The sequence below is a fragment of the Scylla paramamosain genome, chromosome 24, assembly GCF_035594125.1.
Source record: "Scylla paramamosain isolate STU-SP2022 chromosome 24, ASM3559412v1, whole genome shotgun sequence".
NCBI lineage: Eukaryota > Metazoa > Arthropoda > Malacostraca > Decapoda > Portunidae > Scylla > Scylla paramamosain.
In genome coordinates, this window is record NC_087174.1 from 337,501 (window position 1) to 361,476 (window position 23,976).

At 41.0% G+C, this 23,976-nt stretch overlaps 2 protein-coding genes across 4 annotated transcripts in view; one reads left to right on the top strand and one right to left on the bottom strand.

The window, feature by feature from the left end:
* The window catches only part of LOC135112536 (dentin sialophosphoprotein-like), a 56,293-nt gene extending 45,000 nt beyond the window's left edge, over positions 1–11,293 (top strand). Inside the window, exons 3-11 of one of the 2 annotated variants that reach the window (XM_064026978.1) lie at positions 316–819; positions 1,610–1,761; positions 2,239–2,398; positions 3,365–3,784; positions 4,359–5,441; positions 5,826–5,922; positions 6,259–6,449; positions 7,146–7,272; positions 9,178–11,293. In XM_064026978.1, the coding sequence (XP_063883048.1) occupies positions 316–819; positions 1,610–1,761; positions 2,239–2,398; positions 3,365–3,784; positions 4,359–5,441; positions 5,826–5,922; positions 6,259–6,449; positions 7,146–7,272; positions 9,178–9,326 (2,883 nt within the window). In that variant the 3' untranslated portion in view covers positions 9,327–11,293. The remainder of the gene's footprint in view (positions 1–315; positions 820–1,609; positions 1,762–2,238; positions 2,399–3,364; positions 3,785–4,358; positions 5,442–5,825; positions 5,923–6,258; positions 6,450–7,145; positions 7,273–9,177) is intronic. The other variant, XM_064026979.1, reaches the window with a different exon arrangement.
* A 280-nt stretch (positions 11,294–11,573) lies between these two features.
* LOC135112537 (protein disulfide-isomerase A4-like) lies at positions 11,574–22,103 on the bottom strand. 2 transcript variants are annotated; one of them, XM_064026982.1, is made up of 12 exons: positions 21,925–22,103; positions 19,637–19,772; positions 19,178–19,380; positions 18,394–18,551; positions 17,710–17,838; positions 17,150–17,369; positions 15,569–15,702; positions 15,287–15,443; positions 14,057–14,219; positions 13,666–13,736; positions 12,990–13,348; positions 11,574–12,860 (listed from the first exon to the last, which is right to left on the bottom strand). In XM_064026982.1, the coding sequence occupies exons 1-12, from the start codon at positions 22,001–22,003 to the stop codon at positions 12,798–12,800; spliced, it is 1,872 nt and encodes a 623-aa protein (XP_063883052.1). In that variant the 5' UTR covers positions 22,004–22,103; the 3' UTR covers positions 11,574–12,797. The 2 variants fall into 2 exon arrangements, with proteins under 2 accessions (XP_063883052.1, XP_063883050.1); XM_064026980.1 differs by having other exon boundaries at positions 21,916–22,102.
* Positions 22,104–23,976: the final 1,873 nt, after the last annotated feature.

A 23,976-nucleotide genomic window follows, 5' to 3' on the forward strand; every position in this document is an offset into this window, starting at 1 on the left:
CATCTGCATTGCTACACATCGTTGTATTGCCTTGTATACCTGACATGTAAGACCTGCATTTTGAAATGTTTTGCTCTCCAAGGCCACAGAGATGATTAGCCTGTTTCTCAAGAGTGTTTCTCCTGTTCATAATTTTAAAATCTTGTTAATCTGTCACTTGAACCATAAAAATGCCTTTAAAACCTTATGTAACTTCAACTAGAGCCTTTTTGAAAATAGTGGGGCTGCAACACAGAAGTGTTTCAGAATGTGCCTTTAAGAGTGTACTTGTGTACGTCTGATTAACACACACCTCCCCTTTCCCTCCCCCTTCAGCCACCAGGTGCAGGGAAGACGTACCTGGTGAAACAGATGAGCAATGTGTGTGAGATGCCACTGTACGGCGTCCACACCAACCAGGTCCGAGGCGCAGCAGCAGTTCGGAAGCTGTTTGACCAGGCGCGAGACAACTACCCCTCCCTGGTGTTCATGGATGACATTGACGCTATCTTTGTCAACCATGACAGAGACCCATCTTGCAACTCTGCCATCCAGAGCCTCAGGGATGAGCTGTTCACACAACTTGGCCCAAGGAAGCTGAAGATTAAGGATCCCAAGTCTAGTATCAACCCCACAGACAGCCTAGTGAGTGCTGGCCGTGGCGTGAATGGCGTCAGTGGCAGCAGGGCATCCAGCAGGGCATCCAGCTCTCGGCCGCGCCCTTCTGCACCTCCCGACGATGATGAGGATGTGTTCGGCGATGATGTGGATTCTCCCTATCCAGATAATAACGGAATCATTGTTGTCGCCGCCACCAGCTCCCCATGGATGCTGTACAAGGTGTGTGCTGTGTATTGTGTTGTCAGTTTGTCACCTCTAGTCCAATCAGTGAGGGTGAGCAACAGTGGGTCTGATTAGATGGGTGAGATATATTCCTCGTATCCAGAAAAAAAGTATTGTGCCTCCAGTCGTGTGGCATTGAATGAAAACCTTAAATTTTTGTTTATTATTATTATTCAGTGAAGCAGATAGGTATCATGTTGTGGAAACAAAGGAACTTGAAGAAAGGAGAAATGCATACCAAAATGTAGCATAGAGGTTAATGTGTGTGTGTAGGAGCATTGTAAAGGTGAGAGGAAAGGTTATTTGAGGAGATAAGTGAAGGAGAAGAGAATGATGAAGATGATGCATAGTTGATGTGGAAATAAGTGCATGTAAATGAGTGAAGATGTGTCATGAATGAAATAGGCGGAGGTGACTGAAGGGACGAGAAAAAGGAAGAACTGGAAGATAAAGGAAAGAGAAGAAATATTATAGTATTCTTATGATACATTCTCTTGTTTGGTTGGATCAGGTAGATAAGATAGGTATGTTAAGATTCTGGTGCAGATTTTGCCTCTTAGTGTTAGGTAAGGTGCAGTAACACACAAGGTTATCTTATTTTACCTCACCTTGCCTTATTTCAGCTAACCTCAGCTCAGCTACCTTAACTGCACCTTACCTTGCCTCATTTTACCTCACCTCACCTTAGGCAGGCACGTCTCTTACAGGTCCTGCCACTTGTAGGCTTAATGGCTTCATACAGCTTCCCTTATTTATTTCTTGTATTCTTATGGTGTTATGTTTGCAGGACCATGAGCTGTTGAGTAGGTTCCGAGGAGTGTACCTGGTGGGGTTGCCAGACAAGCAGACGAGGTACAACTTGCTGTGCAGCCTCTTCCAGGATGTGCACCACAACCTCTCAGACAAGGAGATCATGGTGGTGGCTGAGAAAACTGAAGGGTGAGGCTGTTCATTTTTGTGTGTGTCTCTCTGTCTTTTTAAATGAGCCTTAGGGCAGGAAAGATAACTGACTGATTGCAGGGTTTGGTTAAATAGCTTGGTGCTGCTGGCTGAGAAGACTGAAGGGTGAGGCTGTCATGTTCATGTGTTTATCTCTCTCTCTCTTCTAAATGAGTGAAATTAGTTAAGTCTTAGGGAAGGAAGGATAACTAACTCATAGCAAGGATTGGGTTGGTAGTTTGGTGCTGGTGACTTGGAAAACAGAAGAGTAAATTTGTCCAGTTTTATCCAGTTTCATCCTATTTTCTTACTAGTGAGTGAGAATGATAACTGACAACAGCAGGCCATGAGGTGGCTAGCTAGGGAGTGGTTGATCTGTGTGCTGGTCAACCCCACACACCAGGACAGCATGAAGGGGACACAGTAAGTGTGTTCTTATGTTATGTTCTGAAGCATCCCCATCCTCTCCTGCTGCAGGTTCACGCCAGCAGACCTGATGGTGGTGGTGAAGACGCTCACCTACCGCCAGTTCTCCTTCCTACTGTCCATGTCAGCGGCTCGCAGTGGCTCGGTGGCCTCCTCCAGTGATGTTGGCTCCACTGGTTCACAGACACCACTGTCCTCAGAGATGTCGGAGGTGAGGCGCTGGGAAGGAAAAAAGTCATTGGGTATTTCTCTTGATATGTTTATCTTTTGCCATTGCTGTTCATATGTCATTGTCATTGTTATTGGTGTTAATATGCTCTTTTTTTTATGTAAGAGGGCCACTGGCCAAGAGAAAAAAATTATGAGCAAAAAAGAAAGGCCCACTTATTGCAATTTCTCATAAGATGTCAGATAGAAAGGTAAAAAAACAGGAAAATGTCCTGAAAAATCTCCCTCTTGAAAGAGTTCAAGTCATAAGAATGAGGAAATACAGAAGCAGGCAGGGAGTTCCAGAGTTTACCAGAGAAAGGAATGAATGGTTGAGAATACTGGTTAACTCATGCATTAGAGAGATGGACAGAATAGGGATAAGAGAAAAAAGAAAGTCTTGTGCAATGAGGCAGTGGGAGGAGGGGAGGCATGCAATTAGCAAGATCAGAAGAGCAGTTAGCATGAAAAATAGCAAGAAAACAGCAAGAGATGCAACATTGCAGCAATAAGAAAGAGGCTGAAGACAATCAGTCATTGATCTCTCTAAGCTCCCTCTTGACCGTGCTGATGACCCGCATGCTCATTATTAACTGTTCTTGTTATCTAATGCCCTAAACATACTATTACTCCTACTGCTATTGCTACCAATACTACTCTACTACTACTACTGCTAATAATAATAATAATAATAATAATAATAATAATAATAATAAAAATAATAATAATAATGATAATAATTACAGTGTTTGTCATAATCACCTAACACCCTAAACATGCATCATTACTTCAACTGCTATTACCACCACCATCCCCACAACTACTGCTAATGATAAGTGTGTAACACAAGCCAGTAACTATGTGATATCAGACTTTCATTCATTGAAGAAAGCTACAAATTCACCCACAGTAACACTCACAGTTAACACTCCCCCACAGTCCCCACACTAACCGCCATTGCCTCCCACAGACGGCTTCAGAGTCTGACCTGGATGGCTTGCCAGAATCTGAGGGTCACTTGAAGCGAGGCAGTAGTGGTGGCGGTGGCACAGCAGCAATAGCAGCAGCAGCAGTGGCAGCAGCAGCAGTGATGAGAGACGTGGCAAAATCCTCAGCCAACAAGACCACCACAGAGTCGAATGCAGCCAGTGGTGCTGTGCCCAAGAAGGACCTCAAGCATGTGAACAGCGATCACAGAAGCCATAGTAAGAGCCCCACGGGACAGTCTTCGCCCTCTCCTGTGGTCAACACTGCAGCAGCAGTGTCAGCGGTGGCAGCAGCGGTGACGACACTCTCAACACTCAGTGATGAGTGGGACACCGGCACTGACCACGAGGAGGAGGGGGAGGAGGAGCGGCCCTACTCCTCCCCTGAGAGCCAGCGGGCTAAGGTAACACTGTCTTGCCCATTCATTTCAGTAGTGCTTGCAAGTAATATGTTCTGCCCAGTCACTTCAGTTGTGCTTTCAACATAAGAACATAAGAAAATAAGGGAAGCTGCTAGAAGTCATCAAACCTACATGAAACATATCTATCTGTGACAGGTGAAAACCTGTCATCTTCATTTTAGATTTGTCTAATCTCATTTTAGAGCTCCCTAATGACTTGACATTTACAACATGATCACTGAGTTTATTCCATTCATCTAGCACTTTAGTTGGGAACTAATTTCTTCCTGTATTTTTTAAATTCAATTTTTCAAGCTTGAACAAATTATTTCTTGTTGAATAACATTTTCATGTCCAGTCACTCCTTACTCCTCCTTACATGGTTGAAAACACTACAAGTAGACACACAGACATGGTTCAAAAAACACTAGAGACAGACAGACAGACATGGTTCAAAAAGCACTAGAGATAGATAGACAGACATGGTTCAGAAGTACTACAGACAGATGGACATGGTCCAAAAGTACTACGGACAGACAGATGCATAACCTGAACTGCTCTCTCTCTCTCCCTACAGCAGCACACTGATGCAGCACCAACCCGTGTGCTGGACAATGCTCTAGTGACAACGGCAGATGTGGAGGAAGAACGTCCGCGTGACGAACTGTGTGTGCCGTCCCCAGACTCTGCCATTGGCCTGTCCAAGAGCAACGAGGAAATGGAGGAGCCACACAACACCTCTCACAACACATCCCAGGCAGAGGGATCAGAGACACTCCCCCGAGCGCCATCAGAGAGCAGCAGTAGCGGAGTGACATCATCAGGCTGTGATAGTAGTGATAGCGGTGACATGAGTGCAATAGTGGGTGATGCCGCCAAGGAGAGTGGCACACACAGTGACAGTGAGGCGGAGAGGGAGAACGCTGGCTGGGAGGACAGGACTACGGTGGAAGAGGAGGTGGAGGTTGTGAAGAAGGTGGAGGCTGTGGAGGTAGACAATGTAGAGGAGGCAGAGGAGGATGTGTGTGACGGTGGTGAGTGTGGTGGTGATGATGCAGAAGAGAAGGAGAGAGTTGGCTCACCACTTGACTTTGAGTTGCACTACAGCGAGCCAGCCGAGCCGCTGCGTGACGACAACTGTGCCATCGACAGCGACAGTGACAACGACATCTCTGAGTCTGGCCGCACAAGGGGACGACGTGTGGCCTTCTCTGGCATGTCCCCCATGGAGCCACTGTCAGTGGACGTCGGCGACGGCTGCAGTGGTGCCATGGACACCATACCCCCAAACATCACCCTGGCCCCCTCCAGCCTGCCAGAGCCCCTGCTGCCGAGTGACCGACGCCAGGACGGGGCACCCAACCCCATCCTGCTCAGCCTGCTGGCCCGGCCGTCCCCTGCTCGTGAACATGACCGGGACAGGGACAGGGACCGGGATCGGGACCACGAGCCCACCACTCTCTCCTCGTTCCTTCACCCGGACCCTGATCTGGATGTGACCAAGACCTCCACACCTATTGAGCCCTTGGATGCCCTCACCCCCACCCCATCCCTCACCCGCACCCCTACCCCCACCCCCAGCGAGGCCTCCAGCAACAATGGCACTGTGGCAAGTTCAGGCAGTGGCCGCCGTGTGTCAGCTGGATCCACCAGCAGTGAGGTGAGGCCACAGCTATCTGCACACACACACACACACACACACACACGCCTTTTCCTTGATGACTTCTATTTCAGAAAACCATGTCATTGTAAAGTAATACTTTTATATAGGCTTGACAGTTTTAATATATGAAGCAAAATTGATTAAAACTGCTATGATCTTAAACTGAAGAGCTCCCTAACACATCTTACACTTCATCTCTAACTCTCACAGCATTTTGAATATATGAAGTAAAATTGATAGACCTACTATAATCTTAAGTTATATTGATAAGCACTCAGCATTCCACCACCCTAACACACCCACACCACCCAGCTAACACCTCTGCACTCCACTCCCTAAACACATTCCACCTCCTAAACACTTGTATGCACTCCACCTCAGGTCAACAAGAAGGATGACAGTGACGACTCCTTTGATCACAGTGACGGCCACACAGTTCCCTCCTCAGACATGTCCACAGCCACCTGTAATGAAACAGGCAAGTACTCTCACCAACCATTAACTTCTTGTGCTTTCCCTGTTTCTTATAGAGTAAGGGTTGGTGCCATGTTTTGAGTCCCCTCTAGTTGTCAGTTGTTTCTGTCCTTGTATCCTCCTCACTGACTCCCATTCTTTGCAGTTCTAACACATTTCCATCTCTCCATCTCCCTCCTTATCTTCCCCAGAATCTTCCCTCTCACCGACCATTAACTGCTATGTGTTGTTTTCGTGTCTTTGTCTGGGCCAAGCCTGTGTGGGGTTGCCAATCTGGTGTATAGATATATATATAGGTATCATTCTATTTCCTGTATTAATTAGTTGTCTATCTGTGCAGGAGAGACAATGGAGTGCCGGACAGACTCAGATGAACGGCTGCAGGAGCTGGAGGACGTGCCAGACCATAGCGACTCGGCCCGGGCCAGCGAGTATGGCGAGGCAGAGGCCAAGGCTGGTGGCAAGGGAGGACTCAGCTCTCTCCTCAACCTGGACGACCTTGGAGAAATCAGTATCCAGCTTATCACTCTGGTAGGATGATGGATGGGGGAGTAGCCACAGGATCTCGTGAGGGTGACATGGATAGAATCCCAATGATAGGAGGATGGGAATAAGAAACTTAATGACAGGAGGATGGGAATACTACCTCCAGGATTGTGAGAGGGTGACAAAAATAAACTCAGTAGTAGAAGATGGGAATTGATGGAAATAGTTCCAGGATTTTGTGTTGACAGGAACAGGAACTAGGTGGTAGGAAGACAGGAATATAAGAGAAAGAATTTTGTGAACTTCAATAGTTACTTTCTCTAGCAGACTAATTTTGTATGACACATGCTAGAGAAATTTTGTAAGACACATATGCAGTCTCCCCAGATGTGCTGCATCAGATCTCCTCCACACTGTATTTTTTTGTGCAGTTAGTTTTCTATTGAAGTTTAGTCAGCACAGTTCCTTTGAATCAATCTCCCATCCCTTTTCAGTCTCGTGTATATTTATTTATCTGTAGAGTTGCAGTGAAAGATTGAAGTGAAAGATACTATGAAAATGTAAACTTTATTATAAACTTAACAGAATTTCTTTCTTGTACACAATAGACAGAGCATGTTTATTAAATTCTTTCAAGAGACAATACATCTCTGGAAGTACAGCATCTCTGAAAAAAATTATTAGGAATGTGTTTTCTTCTTGGAGCCCCAGTATACAATGTGGTCCTCTTGTTCCCTCCAGGCTGACGTGCTTGGGGTCGTCAACAAAGGTTACAGAAGCATTTCCGATGAGGAGATCAAACGCTACACAGACTTCATGGTGTGGTTTTCTAATGTAGCAAAGTCTGCTTGTCCACACTCTAAGGATGGTAAGTCATGCAAGTCACGCTTCTTCTATGTAAGAGGCCATGGTGAGTGACTGTGGGTTCATAAACATACTGTGGGGGGACATCCTGTGGGTCTGTGGGCTGTAGTGAGTGAGAGAGAGAGAGAGAGAGAGAGAGAGAGAGAGAGAGAGAGAGAGAGAGAGAGAGAGAGAGAGAGAGAGAGAGAGAATGGGTAAGTAACGAAGAGAGAATCCAGGCCATCACATATGTTACATTCATGCATTTCTGTAACACTTGCCATTCAGCACCATCATGCACCAACCATCATTGTTCTTGCACCTACTTTAAGTCACACTCACCGTCCCTGCATCTCTATAACCATTCTCCATTCAGTCCCATCATGCACAACCTTTCTCCTTTGCTCTGTACATCTTTTACACCTGATATTCTTCACACTGTCCATCTACCCATCCATCCCATTATATTTGTCCTACACCTCTTGCCTCTGTATATTCAAATGTTGTTCCTCACCAAAAACACATTCATCCATTCTCTGCAAGCATGAAGCATAATACTCTCTGCTCTGTTAACTCAGCCAGGCCTTACAAAAGACCTTTTATCTATCATTATGAACCATTTACCTATAACTTCACTCAATCCTTATATTGCAAACATTTATCTATCCTCCACACCACTTCACTTCACTTCACTTCACTTCACTTCACTTCACACTATCTGTACATGACATTCCTCAGACACCACCTTTTTTTACATTCAATTCCCTCTTCTCTCTTGTTCCCATGTTGCAGACTCTAAAGTGATGTCCAGCACCCTATACCTGTTACAGTAAAATCCCTCTCATCCGGCATTCGAGTATCTGGCAGCTTCTAGTATCTGGCACATTTTTCCCCGAGCCTTAAAATCAATAAAAAATCAATGTGTACTCATAAAATTGATTAAAATTCCTGTGCGAGGCATACTTTGTCCCCTCACCACCAGAGCGCACTGCTTCGTGCCACCCACGGCCCACTGCACTGTGTTTACTCAGTGACTCAGTCCCGCGTGTGCACTGTTTATCGCCTGATGCCTTCATCATGCCTAAAGTTGTAGAAAAGAGGAAGCGTGTTGTGCTTACACTTAAGCAGCTGATCAGATCAGCTGCTGATTAAGATCAGCTGATCTTTGTTATGGTTAGATGCTTGAGTGTAGGGTGGTGATTGTGGACATAATTTCACTTCTATTCAAGTATCCGGCAATATTCAAGTATCCGGCATGTCGGCGGTCCCGTTGATGCCAGATAAGAGGGATTTTACTGTATTCTTTCTATTTGCATTCATTCCCAGCAACCAACAGCTAAATGCAGTTATTCTTCTTCATAACCTTCATTCACTCAATCTTTACTAAATCTGTTCCTTCACCCACAGCAACATGCAAGCCTAGATACTCAAAACAGTCTTCCTCCAGCAAGTAACCCTTCAAATCTACATATTCTCCTACCATCTACACTAACACTCATTCACTCACAGAACTCACATTTTTGTAAGCATACATAGTCATACAGCACTACTTCCCTGCTTACTGTAAACAAAACTGATGTAGTGGGTGCAAGAGATGACCTCTGTGAAATGGGAGGAGGTAGTGCAGGGATATTTACAAGAGGATAAGAGTATCCGAGCATGCAAGGAGAGAAAGCAAAAGTTATTTTACATTCACATTTCATTTCCCTTTTCTTATGTGACCAGTTCTCAACTTAAAATGGTCTGTTGCCTTCTCCTATTATTATTATTTACTTGTCTACTAATGATGTATTAGTCTGATATAAAAGAAACGAATCCTGCCACTCATGTGCCCAATACTGTACAATGTAAAAATAGACAAGTTACTCCAGTACACAACATCTGCATTCACTAAAAAACTGACTGTTCCTCCTCATCCGTCCCTCCCCAGGCTCCCATCGCCCCAACGCACCACACCTGGACGAGATCAGCCTTGACTCCACAGTATTCGACGTTCCTAGCATTGTCAAGAAGAGGAAGGGACCATTACGAAAACTTGGACGCTTCTTACTGAAGGCACTCATGTTCATACTAGACTGAAAAGTTATTGTGTTTGAGTGCTGGAGACAAGATGAGGGCAGACACACAGGTGGGATAGACCTGGAGACGTGAAGAGGACAAACACAAGTGGATGGAGGATATACACACGCTGACTGAGGCATGGCAGTTTGTGTGTGTGTGTGGATGTGTTGTGTGTGTGTGTGTATGTGTAAGAGTATCAGCACCCGATGCATTCCCAGCTCCTATGAATGCAGTGCTGTGAGTTGCTGAGAGTACACACCTGCCCTGCCAGAACCAAGACTGACTATTAATATAAAGTGGCATGACAGTAGGGTCACATCACCACAAGAATGAACTGTATCAATACAATGCGCCATGACAGTCAGGTCAACAACAACACGATAATGAATAGTGGATGATAATTCACTGATATTGTGCTAAGTCATCCACTATGCAAACTTTGAAATTCACTTTGATATGCTAAGTCATCCACTATGCAAACTTTGAAAATCAACAAAGTTATTCATTGTGCAATTTAACAAGTTATTCACTGCTAAATATACTACAATGAATAATGCTGCATTACCAAGAAAAAACATCTCTAGGTAAACTCAGCTGAAAAATATTCGCCGATCTAGTTGCAAGGTTAGTGGTTACCACATGAAGACAGATCCCACAGGACAAGCAGCACTACAAGCTTCACAACAGACAATGCATACATGTGACTGGAAAAGCATAGCAAAGTCTATGTGAATCCCATGTTTGGAATCTCCATCATGCCAGTATTCAGAAAGGAACCTTGTGTGACACTGACCCTTCTTCACCTTAACAAAAGGGTATAATGTATCCATGTGATTGAGATTTAGCTGGCTTGATAATCATTGGCTCTATAAAGACATAGTGCATATCAGTCCATATTTTTACACCTGGTGAAATGTTAGTGAACTTTCAGGGAGAGAGAGATCTCCAGATTACTATTACCACACTCTATATAGTCTTACTGGGACATTTATTTTGGGATGCGAGAAGCTAGATAATTTTTTAAGGGAAATCTATGCTTTTTGAGGTGAAGGCCACAAGTGCTTAGCTACAAGGAGGTAGTGGTTGGGTGTTGCATTCATTCATCTCTTGAAGCCAAACTGCAAATTGTGGCTCAAATTCTTAAATGTGTCAACAAGCTCCAACATTCTAAAGTTCTTAGGATTTCCATGGGTTTTCATTATTGTGAGAATGTTTGATAAGGATTTTCTTATCAGGAACACCCAAAGAAATGCAATCAATCAATCAATCACCTTTAAAAAGTCATAGTGAGAGAACACATTAAAGGGAAACTTAACAGGTATGGCACAAAGTATGAAACTGACTACTGAGTACCATTACTAAAACAAAATGCCCACAGAGAGATCATGTAACATCCCCTTTGATGCTTTACAGAAACAAAATTTTAGATAAAGGTGGGTATGACAAATTGGCTGTAAGAGGCTGTCACCATGTAATGACCCCCTGGGAGGGCACTTCACTAATATGAAATGTTACCAATCAGACAATTATCACAAAGGCCTGAGTGAATGACTGTCCTGCCACTGTACAGTAGTGGAGGATGGGGGATGCATCACCACCACCACTACCCTCCAGAACTATTGGGATCATGTTACTTGTGCCTCAATAAAGACAATTTGTTAAAACTGTGCACTGGTCTTGCTCATTGATGTAAATACTGCTATGTTGATCGAGACTGACAACTTTTTGTGCCTGTTTTGGACATATCCAGTTTTGTTTTTTGGTACATGTATTCCTATAAATATACGACTCACTTGACAGGGGATTGTGCTTATAAAACTTTTTACTTTATAAGGCATGAACTTTGAATATTTTTGGTAATTGTTTAAAGCTGAAAATTATGTATTATAATTATGATGCATTTATAATTTTTCATCATGGTCTCGTACACTGTGTTGAGTCTTTGAGTGTATGTATGTATGTTGTAAAAGATTATTTAAATACCATTATTGTATTATATAACATGATGGGTTTATGTGGAAAGATAGAAATGTACAGAAGACTGGATAGAAACAGAGATGAAAGGAGTGGAGCAATTAGGCAAGGAAGACCAGTTTGTTATAGAGTGGAAATAGAAGAGAACTGATTCATCCTCAAGCACGTCTTGCTAGAGTGGAAATAGAAGAGAACTAATTTGTCCTCAAACACATCTTGCCAACTCACTACTCATTTCATTCACTTCCATAACTAACATTTAAAAGCCTGCTTGATAAATTAAATATTCCATATGTAACAAATTTTATTTTTAGAAAATTAGAAAATCACGATATTTCACATGGGAATTGAGAAATTGGGAATGCATTATTTAGTATATTAAAGTTAAATATGCATGGAATTGTGGCATTAAACATGGCAGCCAGTACCCAATGCACCCTACGTTACCAAGCACAGGACTCGCTGGTACTACAACACTCGCAGTCCGAACAGTGACTGGTACTGCCATACCACACAACCTGGCTACCCAGTGCACCCTACGTTACCAAGCACAGGATTCGCTGGTACTACAACACTCACAGTCTGGACAATGACTGGTACTGCCATACCACACAACCTGGAAAGTCTTGCACTCCTCACACACTACCATTTATATACAGTAAACACTCTTATACATCAAATATTCATACTTCTGAAAGTAATTAAATTTGATGTTTGCAGGGCCATGGACACACTTATAAATTAATTGTATATCATATTTTTTTTTGTAAAAATCCAAAGCACACCATTCTAAACAACTTCTCCAAGTCTAAGCTTTGCTTCCCAAGATGGTCTGAGTGAAATTTTTAAGAAGGGTACCAAATTGAGGCACAGTGGTCATAAGATTTCTTGAACACCTATACAATACTACCAATATCAACAGAGCTAAGGCCATGTACCAAATATTTACATTTCAGTTGTCTCAGATCTTTATCACACATTCCACTGATCTGATTACAGAGTGTTTGCTGCACAGTTCACATGCTCATTATGACATGAGCAGTGTAAGTTATAACTTTGAGAGTGTCACTACACAAATATTGTGTAGAGCAAACCAACCCTAGCTGCTTACTCTATGTTATGCTAAGTACTGACTCAGATCAACACAATGACAAGCTCCTGTGGGGACATCCTGCACAGGTCAGGTCAGTCAACAACAATGCAAAAATAATGCAGTGAATGAAGTCATCAAAAAACTCAAGTGATCCAAAAGCAATGAAAACCAAGAATGCAGTCAGAAAAAAAAAAAAAAAAAAAAAAAAAAAAAAATTATCAAAAGGAAAATTAAAAGCCTAAGAGTAGCTTACCTGTGTCATGTTTCAACTGTGCAAGAACATGGTGGAGAAAAAAAAAAAAAATCCCCAGAAAATTAACAGGAACTGCACCAATATTTTGCCATACTACTGCTGCTGCTACTACTACAACAACTACACTTGCTAAGCTACACTACACCATCCTATCTTGGCCCTTAATGTACTAAAGCTCATCCTTAGCTGTCTTGTTGCCTCCTTTGCTTGAGGACTCTCGGATGACAAACTCCTGCAACAATGAATATCAATGTTTGAATATTTTATGTCTTGTGATAATGATAAATCAATATTCCTTCAGTTGTCTTATGTATACACACACACACACACACACACATAGTCAGTTCCCTATAAACCTTACCTTGAGAGACTTAAGGGAGCGGTCACCATTGAACGCAATGGGGTTATCCTTCTGGTCAGCCTTGACGAAGTAGAGGGTGGGGAAGCCATCCACCTTGAAGCCTGGATGGACATCATTGGCTGTGGCATCCATCTTGGCCACCACCACGTCTGGGTTGGACTTGGCGAGCTGCTTGGCCAGTTTCTTGTACACCGGCTCCAGGTTCTTGCAGTGGCCACACCAGGGGGCATAGAACTCCACCAAGACATCCTTCTCCGTATTTATCACCTCGTCTTCAAAGTTCCGAGCCACAAGTACCTTCACTGGCCCCTCCTGTCTCTTGGGCACTGGCTGGGACTTAAGGTAGGGCTGCACCTTGCCTGGAAATGTTATGTACAAATTAAAACACCTCTTGGGTTGAGGTTAGAGCTATGTGGTATATGTGATGGTAAAAGAGGAGAGACAAGGAGTATCTTTAAATGAAGCTATTTGGTATATGTGCAAGTAAGAGCTGAGATTTGAACGCATCTTGAAGCTATGTGATGTGTGATGATAAAAGAGGCAAGATAAAGGTATGTGGTTGTGTGTGAAGGTACAAGAAGTAATTAAGAGTATGTTAAAATGAAGCTATGTTGTATGTGTGAAGGTAAAAGAGGATAGATCAGGAGTATCTAAGATGAAAACATGAAAAACTCACCTTTCTTGTATTGCTTAACAAACTCTTCCAACACATCAGCACTGAAGTCCTCCTCAGGCTCCATTGGGTACCTGCCACAAAGAGAGTCTGTGGTTAGAACAAGAGAAAGGCATTGCAAGGTACAAGAGGTGGCTTACTAGAGTGAGTGAGTAAGGACCTAAAATTCTATAGCTACTAGGAAATTTATGTGGCCAGCTGTGCCATGCCTAAGCTCCTGAGGTGTATTAAGATGATCCACAAGAGTATCCCTTTCCACCAGGGCTGATGGGGCAGGCAAAGACAGTGTGGTGCTTTGTCTGGATCACTCCATGTGGGACTACCAGCCTAGTATATAGACAGACTTGTAAACTTAAGATACACATTCAGAGGAAGGAAAGGCACATCCACTCACTTGAATTTGGCAGAGAAAGCACCCACATTAACATTTTCTCCAGAGTCCTCCAACCCCAGGCTCTTGATTTCATCCTCAAACTGTTCCTCGTTGGCAATGGCAAAGGTGATGTCTCTGTACTTGTCTGCCACAGGGAGAATCTTGTTGCGGATGAACTGTGTATCTGCAAGAAATCACACTTTGGGACTGGCTGTAAAGATAAGTTATAAAAATCTTGCACCATATGTTTGCAGCAGCCAGTCTTCTAGAACCTCCAAGAAATCAGTCCATTTCAAAACCTACTTAATTTCTAGTTTTGGGTAGAAATTACTATGAGTGATTGGCTAATCACAAGTAATAAATGACAGCACAGCATACACCTAAAATGGATTAAATAGAGAATAAAAAACCTATGAACACATGAAATATGTCTCCTTAACACTTCAAAACCTAGTTAATTTCCATTTTCAGTTGGAAATTACTACTGTATTAGAGACTGGCTAACAGCAAAAAAAATATATATATATGTATATTGTTCTCCAAAAAGTCATAAGTAATGAAATGGCCACTATCTTAAAACAAAGAAATTGAGAGTAAAAACAACCAAACTGGTTTCCTTTCTTGAGCAGAAATTCACAGACTAGCTAATTGCAAAAAAATTAATAAAGGAAAAAAAATCATAAGTAAAGAAACTTAATGAAATACCTACTGTAGTAAAACTGAAAGAAACAAAGGCAAAAATAGTTAACCTAACAGTGTGTGTGTTCACCCATGTCTACAATATACAGAGCACATTGCCACATCAATAAGCATTTGCACTCCACAAACAGTACACAATTATTATATCCTTGCTTTGCATTCACTGTTTATATATATATATATATATATATATATATATATATATATATATATATATATATATATATATATATATATATATATATATATATATATATATATATATATATATATATATATCCCTTTCTTCCATATATTTTCAAAGATCCCATACATTGATTTTAATGCTGTGAATTACTGCATAGTGCAGTAAAAGCATTAATATTCCAGTAAACACAATACAGTGTAGTCAAACAGCCTCATCAAGACCTAAGATTATGGTGTGGTTTGAAATCCCTTATGCACAACAGGAAAATATTTCAGACCCCTTATGCACAACAGGAAAATATTTGCCAAACCTGTCTAGAGCAACACCAGCTCAATTCCAACATAACCAAAGCACAAAACACTAACCTTTAATGTACTGGTGTGAGAAGTTGACATCATAGTACACAACAATGAGTGGTCTGTTCTCGTACTTGAAGGCCTGGTTCTCCTTGGTGCGCTGGCCCACCAGGGGAACACTCTTCTTGCTGATCCAGGAAGCCATCTCTTTGTATGTCCCTGTGGTCTGATGATGGCACAGAGGACAGTTAGGATCAATTAAACAAGTCACCAGAAGAGGTTTATAAAGTAATATTTCAATATGCGGACAAAGTAAAACCAAGTACATCTTTATTGATTTCTTGGTCTTACCTTGGTATACCTGAAGGCCTTCTCCTCATATTTAGAATGGTAGATCTCTGGCATAATAACAGTGACTGTGTTAGCCTTCAACTTCAGGTGACTGGCAACACTACTGTCAAATGTGTGGAAGAATGGCAGCTTCCCTGAAAAATTAAAGACCAGTCCAAGCTTAATAGGATACTTTATGACTTACACCTTACCAGAAAAACTGTCATGGAAAATATCTCTAGACTGGAAAAGAACCAATATAGTACCAATTTTCAAAGGATGTAGTTAATAAGGAAGAACCACTGAATTACAGACTGATGTCCTAACAAGTGCTGTTGCAAAAATATGTGAAAAGACTGTTAGACAGGTGGATGAAATATCAAAGAATCATACACCTTGACTGGATGTCAATTTGGTTTCAGCAGTGGAAGATCTTGTGTCAAATTTATTGAGTTTTTACAGTAGAGCAATTGATATAATCTGAGAGGGATGGCTGGATAGACTATGCCTACTTTGTTATGGAAAATTAAAAAAATGTTAGGGGTTTGCAAGGCAAAACAGTGGACTAGATAACAGACTTCTTATGGGACAGAGAAATGAGAACAATAATTAAGGGTGAAAAATCAGAACGGTGTCAAATTATAAGTAGAGTTCCACAGAGGACAGTTCTGGCCCCTGTACTGTTCCTAGTATATTAATGACATGGTGGGTGAGGTTGACAGCTATTCAAGTTTATTTGCAGATGATGCAAAGTTGTTGAAAGAGTGGAAAATAATAAAAAATATATGAGTGGAGTAGGAGATGGTAAATGGAGTTTAATGCAAAGAAATACAAAGTGATGGAGCTAGGGAAGAGCAAAAGACGACCGACAAGATCCTACACCATGGGAGATCTACAAATTAAGAAAACCAGAGAAGAAAAGATTTGGGAATTACAATATGCAATAATTTATTACCAGAAAACAAACAATATTGTCAGGGGAACCTATGAGTTACTGAGAAAAATTAAAAGGAATTACTTACATGGATGAGATGATGATGAAAAAGTTGACAATCTATGATTCAAAACAGACTGGAATATGCCACAACTGTTTGGTCACCAATAAAAAAGACAAGGAATATAAAAAGGATTCAAAGAGCTGAAACCAAAATGGTTCCAAGTCTGAGAGATTTATCTCATGAAGATAGACTAAAGATATTAGAACTTCCAACATTACAGCAGAGAAAAGAGAGAGAAGACCTGATTGCTATATAAAGGGCTTTGAAAGGGAAGGACCTAGTTGACAAAGATCTGTTTGTGTGGGACTAACAGACACACAAGAGGACATGGTAGGAAATTAAAGAAGACAGCATGTAGAAGAGATGTCAAGAAATGTAGCTTCCCAAATAGAAGCTTTTAGTTGACACCAATTACTTGCAGATTTTCAACATCCATGTATATTCCTTACCAAACACTGGGAATGTTGAGATTGGCTGTACTAGCAATGATCACCCAAATAAATCACAATACCCTATGAATATAACCTAATTTAATGTACATCACAACCAGGCAACCATAATTAGGTGAACATAACATACAAGTAGGTAAAGACAGCTTCCTCACCTCTCAGCTCATTGGCTGCCCCGATGTACTCCTCAAACATGTCGTTCTTCTCAGGGAAGTATCCAATGACGTTGGCATCTGTCCTGGCAAAGTTGTTAGTTGACTCCAGCACTGTGGCGATCTCCCTGGATGGCAGCTTGACCTGCTCCTTCATGTGCTCTACAATGCCCTCCTGGTCACGCCGACCCTTGTACTCAAACTGCCTCCCCTTGCGGAACACCTGAAAATGGGGTGCACGTGATTTTGTCAGTAACATAACACTTTGCAGATTGAATACAAGCGATTCCACGTGAAAATAAAATGGATGTAGGTGTAAGACGAGGAAGTTTAAACAACCCCATCCTCCACCTGTTAATGGGAAGCTTATAATTTGACAGCAAGGTCATAACACTTGCTGGTTTGAATAGAAGTAACCCTGCATTTTTTTTTTAAGCAGGAGGGGCACTGACCAAGGGCAACAAAATTATCCATCTTGCATACAAAAAGAGATACAAAATAAATAAAGCACAAGCATCCTTTACAGAGACAGTGCATCCCAAGACAAAACACACAGGACTCACTATGAGCGTTGGGTATCCTCTGATGTCGTACTCCTTGAACAGGTCCTTCTCCACTTGTCCATTCACCTTGGCCAGCGTGACACCCTCCTCCTTCAGATCCCGTGCTGCTCCTTCAAAGTCTGGCTCAAGCTGTGGAAGGTACATCACTGAATGGTGGAAGACAACAATGAGAAATTGGATTAAAAGTGTATGATTCTTTTTCATATGAATTTTGACGATTATATATGTATTCTTTTTTTACTTCATATCATTACAAATTTTTAAAGGGATTCTGATCAACTTCTCTACTACTTTTATATCACTACATAGATTTACATGTGGGTTTTAATAATTAGCTTTTTCTACTTCTTTTATCGCTACATAAATATACAAATGGATTTCAATGATCTTAGTCTTTCTCTGCTACTTTTTATATCAATGCATAAATCTGCAAATCACCTTGGATCATCTTCACTTTCTCTCCATAGATGATTTTTTTTTTTTTACTGATATTTGATCATTCACTTTTTCTCCTTAAGTTAAATAATTTTTTTACTGATATTTAACCTCAAAGAATCAATCATCATCAATGCATACATCAGACATGTGACCTAACCTGATGTAACCCAGCCCAAGTGTAGCTGGGAGTGCCTGGCCATGCCCCCAGCACCCTCCAGACACCACCACCAGCAACATGGTACTCACAGCCTCACAGTGGCGGCACCCAGGCATGTAGAAATCAACAAGAACAACTTCCTTCGACTCCAGAACTTCAGAAAAGTTTGCAGCAGACAGGACCACAACTTCCGAGGGTGGGGGAGTGTAGTTGGGGTCAGCGTGCATGCGCATGTACTCAACAAGAGCTGTTGGGGGGGGGAGGGGGAAGGAGAGGTGAAGTTACTGGCAGAGCTAAAGGGAGAACTCTACTGTCCTATAAGCCTGATGCATTGAGGGTTTGGGTAGAGCCAATATAAAGCTGGAAATTTTATCTGTATTTGATCTCTGTTCCTACAAACTGACTACAGGGATGACCAAATACATTCCCCCGACAGAATACCCTTATACTCTACTCTCTTTTCATCCCTACATTTCCCTCCCACAATTCTCAAATCTTCTCATTCTTTTCTCTCCAATGCTCCAGTACTGTCACACACTTTCCTTCCATGCTCTAATATTTGCATCCTTCTCTTATCCTGTGTACCAACACAATCCCCTTTATATATATATATATATATATATATATATATATATATATATATATATATATATATATATATATATATATATATATATATATATATATATATATATATATATATATATACACACACACACACACACACACACACACGACAGGCAATGACCAAGGTCAACAAAGGTAGCTAAAAAAAAAAAAGGCCCACCAATAAGCCACCTACTCTACATGGAAGACCACAGTGTCTCAATATCTACACAGCACCATCACTACATCTCCAAACACAGCACTCACCTCCTGCAGTCCTGGCACCTCTATAGTCCTCCACAAACTGCCCCTTCTTGAAAAGCTTGAGGGTTGGGTAGCCACTCACATCATACTTCTTGGCCAGTTCTTCCTCCACTGTGGCGTCCACCTTGGCTATCCTGATGCCCTCCTCCCTCAGCTCCTGGGCTGCTGTAGCATACTCTGGCTCCAGCCGCTTACAGTGCCCACACCTATATCAGGGAGGGTTTGCTTCATTACTGGTGCTCAGAGAGAGAGAGAGAGAGAGAGAGAGAGAGAGAGAGAGAGAGAGAGAGAGAGAGAGAGAGAGAGAGAGAGAGAGAGAGAGAGAGAGAGAGAGAGAGAGAGAGAGAGAGAGAGAGAGAGAGAGAGAGAGAGAGAGAGAGAGAGAGAGAGAGAGAGAGAGAGAGAGATATACAAACAGACAATCAAACGGATGGAAAGACAGATCCACATGGCAACACTAACCATGGTGCATAGAACTCCACCAGAATGGCCGTCTTGGGGCCAACCACATGCAGGAAGTTGTCAGTGGTCAGCACCAGCACATCACTCTCCTCCACCACCTTCACCTCGCCGCCAAACCCTTCCACCACCGGGATGTCTGCCGAACACCAATTGACATCAAGGGAAGGTAAATAAAAAGGATCAAGTACACTGGATTACTTGAACATCTTTCCTTATGCCTGACACTCCAATTGTTCCCTCATACAGTATATATTCTGGGTCTAAGGTCTAAAAAATTATAAAAAGACCTATTGAAAGTATACAGTATATATTCTGGGTCTAAGGCACTAAAAAATTATAAAAAGAGCTATTGAAAGTGACACTCCCAATAGCATTCATAAAAGTTAAGAGACAGGAAGGAATGGAGCAGTAGATAAAACATGGAATCTGTAATCAGGTTGTTAATGCCGAGTCACTAGGGAGCTTTAAAACATCAACATCAGACAAATTTATAGCTGGGAATGACTGGTGGAAATAGGTAGGCATGTCCTATATAGGGAGGCCAGATGGCTTCTTGCAGCTTGTGTTCTTGTGTTCTTATGAAGAGTACTAACAAGAAGAGATTATCCAGATGCAGGAAGTGATATTATACTTATGATAATAAACTTATGAATTATCCCAGTTCTATTTAGTCATTATGTAACTGCAGGATGGTCTAGAAAAGATCAAGGTGCCAAAATGCTGATCGATACAATGTGTCCAGTCAAACTGACAACACAGGCAGAAATGTTTTCATCCCTACAACTTTTTTTCCCTCTCTCTGGGCTGGCTCTGGGATATCAGTGGACTTTAGGGGAAACTTTACCATATGCAACATTTCCACAAAGGTTTTTTGATCCATAAGGTACTTCTTTTTCTAAACGTCCCCCTAAATACAGGACCTGCTGCTGTACAGAATTAACAGCTCACTATGAAAATGCTTAATACTTCATCTTACATCCAAAACACACAGAATACTTCCCATTAAAAGTCTCCTTAAAACAGGTGATCTTTTAATGAGTACACGATCTTTTAACAAGTCCACAGGTGTTTTGTTCGGCAGCAGGTGTGCCAGGTGCGTTGGAACAATCTCCGCAAGGAAAACATTTTAACATCTGGGAGGCGGGGGGAGGAGGGGGTCAGTGAGCAAGGGGGTAGCATATCTGTCAGCTGCTGATTGGCCCAGGCATCACTACACCCACCTGTCTTACACCTCACCTGTACAATGATAAAAATGGTACACTATCACCTGTGTCTCATTAACAAGATTTTTATAGTGTGTACAATAACATACACTTCATGCACATAAATATATAGTCAAGTTACTCCCATGATTCAAGATTTACAATGAATGACCATAAGAGACATAGATTTTTTGAAAGATGCATAACTATGTATAAAACTATGTCTGGGTTATATCCTAAATGCTACACGAAGTTTCCAACTGTCAGGGAAAAAAAAGCAGCACAAAGTAACTCAATGACCTGTTATGTACCAAAGCCAGCACTGACTCTGGGGTGAGGGCCACTACTGTCTCTGGTCCCAAACTATGGAATGATTTGCCTCCTTTTATCAAGAACTCAGGGAGTCTACAAATTTTAAAATCTAGATGAAGATTCTTTTAGTTAACTCCCTTTAAACATTTTAAACATTTTAAGCCTGTCCTAGACGTCTTTTAATTGTGTTTATACTTTTTGTTTTGCCTTTTGTTCTGTCAGAGCAACTTTCACTAGTGTTGAAACATTTATGACTATGTTCAACCAACAAGAATAACAATATTTTATGGAATAAAGAATTTATTATTACTATCATCAAGTTTGAATCTATCATTTCTTGTCTTACCCCGATTACTGACCAAGATAGGGAGAGGAGAGAGGGACATGGGACATGGGGAGAGAGAGGAAGAGAAGACATGGAGAAGGACAGAAGACGAGAGAGAGAGAGAGAGAGAGAGAGAGAGAGAGAGAGAGAGAGAGAGAGAGAGAGAGAGAGAGAGAGAGAGAGAGAGGTGAGGAACATCCCTGACCCTGCCCCCTGCTGTCTTGCAAACTATCTTCCTCACCCCTGAACCTACCCTTCATCTTGTCCCTGTCCTGTCCTGTAGATTCTCACTCAAGCTTCCTAAACTCAAGACTGACATTAATATTCACTACCTGGAGGACTTGTCGGGTATTCAAAATGCTCACTTATGAAATTTAAATGATTACAATAATAAAGACTCAAAACACACGTCACAGTTGTCTTACTGTCATTATTATTACCTTCCTCACCGTCTGTCTGCTCCACATCGGCCAGGCAGACACCCGCCGCCGCCACCAGCACCAGCACAGCCACCAGGAGCTTGTACATAGTACGTGCCAAGAAGGATACCAGTGTATGTCAAGAGAGCGTGCCGGTGCCTCAAATCCTGCTTCCTCCGCCCACCTGTCACTTGTAAACACTGCAGCCGCTCCGCGCCGCGCCGCCTGTCTCTCAGCCTCTTTTCTCGTACTGCACCCCTTAAATTTCCATATCTGCCTATATTATCCACGCAAAAAGATACATGTCCTGTGTGTGTGTGTGTGTGTGTGTGTGTGTGTGAATATCATTTTCATCATGGGAACACATATGTGTCTATAGTTTCTATAATATCGACGGCTTGGCATTTCTCTCTCCCTCTTCTGTCCTCAGACTTTAGCATTATCCCACCACCTACCCAGATACATGACCTGTATTTTTTTTTTTTTTCAACATGGATATAAATGTGGTTATCTATGTTTTTTTTTTAATATGGAGATCTTTTCCGAAACTCCCAATTCCATAGCTCCCTGTATAATTATCCCATTACTGGCCTAGATACATGTCGTGTTGATTTGTTTTCCGCGTTTAATAATTATTTTCAAAATACCTTTCTTATATATGTATTTTATGAAACTAGACGTCATCTTTGACCAAAATACTCTAACCTTAAAATTTTCAGACTGACGAGTGTTTCATATTGCTTATTTTTAAAACGCGCATTTTTAAGCAACTTCACAACCACATAGACCAAAATACGGCATGCTTATTTCGTTCACTATACAAAACACTGAATAAAGCAAATAATTATCATTATTGTCATTGGTAGAGGTTGTGGTGTGTCAAGTCGTATTAGCCAATGAGCGCTCGCCAAATGTGCTGCACCGAGCTGTCAGACGTACAAGTTTCTATAACACGTGTACCAAAAATGCAATGACCTCCTGTACTCTCACAGGAGATTGCTATACTGGTGATCTAGAATACGAGAAATTATCTAATAGTGCAATAGTATAACTTAATACACCATACCACTAAAGAAAGCTCTTCCCTATTCTATTACTCTGGAAACGTAATTTCCATATGAAAGTTACATATATATATATATATATATATATATATATATATATATATATATATATATATATATATATATATATATATATATATATATATATATATATATATGTTGTCATCGGAATATTGCAAAAAGTAATGAAGTAATATTGCAGCAGTGTGACGTAGATAAATACATAGCCTACAACAGAAATACGTACGATACTAAATGGCAATCATCGACCATTGAAAAAAAAAAGTGATTATTAAATACCAATCATCGATCATAAAAAAAAAAGAAAAAAAGAAAAAAAAAGAAAATTGCTCATGTCAGCACAACGATATATGTCATGGAGTTCCGAGTATAAAAGAGTGTTTAACAGTGTGACATAAAGGATATTTGGCAGTCCAGTCAAAGTCATACCACACAGCAGAATGTTAACTACCACTCAATCATTCCCATAAAAACTGCAAAAGCGTCCATCAGGAATTTCATATGAGACAATATTACTTTGTCACAGGATTATAAAATTAGTTTTTAGTAGTGTGTCATAGATAATTAAATAGCTTACAATCACCTGGTCAGATAATAATCATCAGTATTGACAAAATCACCAATTATGAATATATATATATATATATATATATATATATATATATATATATATATATATATATATATATATATATATATATATATATATATATATATATATATATATATATATATATATATATATATATATATATATATATATATATATATATATATATATATATATATACACACACACACACACATACGAAATGAGTTATTATATATGTAGAGCCGTTCGTATCCGTTATAAGACGGTTACACAAAAATACAAAAAGAATACACCTATTATTATGTAATCTACAGTAATTAGGGCTAGAATAATCTTACTTGCCTTGTTAGATCATAATCAGAAAGCTCTTATAACTACCGAAACCTATTTTTACTTATATTTATA

Coding starts and splice junctions, on each gene's coding strand:
- LOC135112537 (XM_064026980.1), bottom strand. CDS start 22,003: ATGTACAAGCTCCTGGTGGCTGTGCTGGTGCTGGTGGCGGCGGCGGGT. Junction 19,381..19,636: donor GTGGAGTTCTATGCACCATG/GTTAGTGTTGCC, acceptor TCCCTGATATAG/GTGTGGGCACTGTAAGCGGC. Junction 15,444..15,568: donor AGGCCTTCAGGTATACCAAG/GTAAGACCAAGA, acceptor TGCCATCATCAG/ACCACAGGGACATACAAAGA.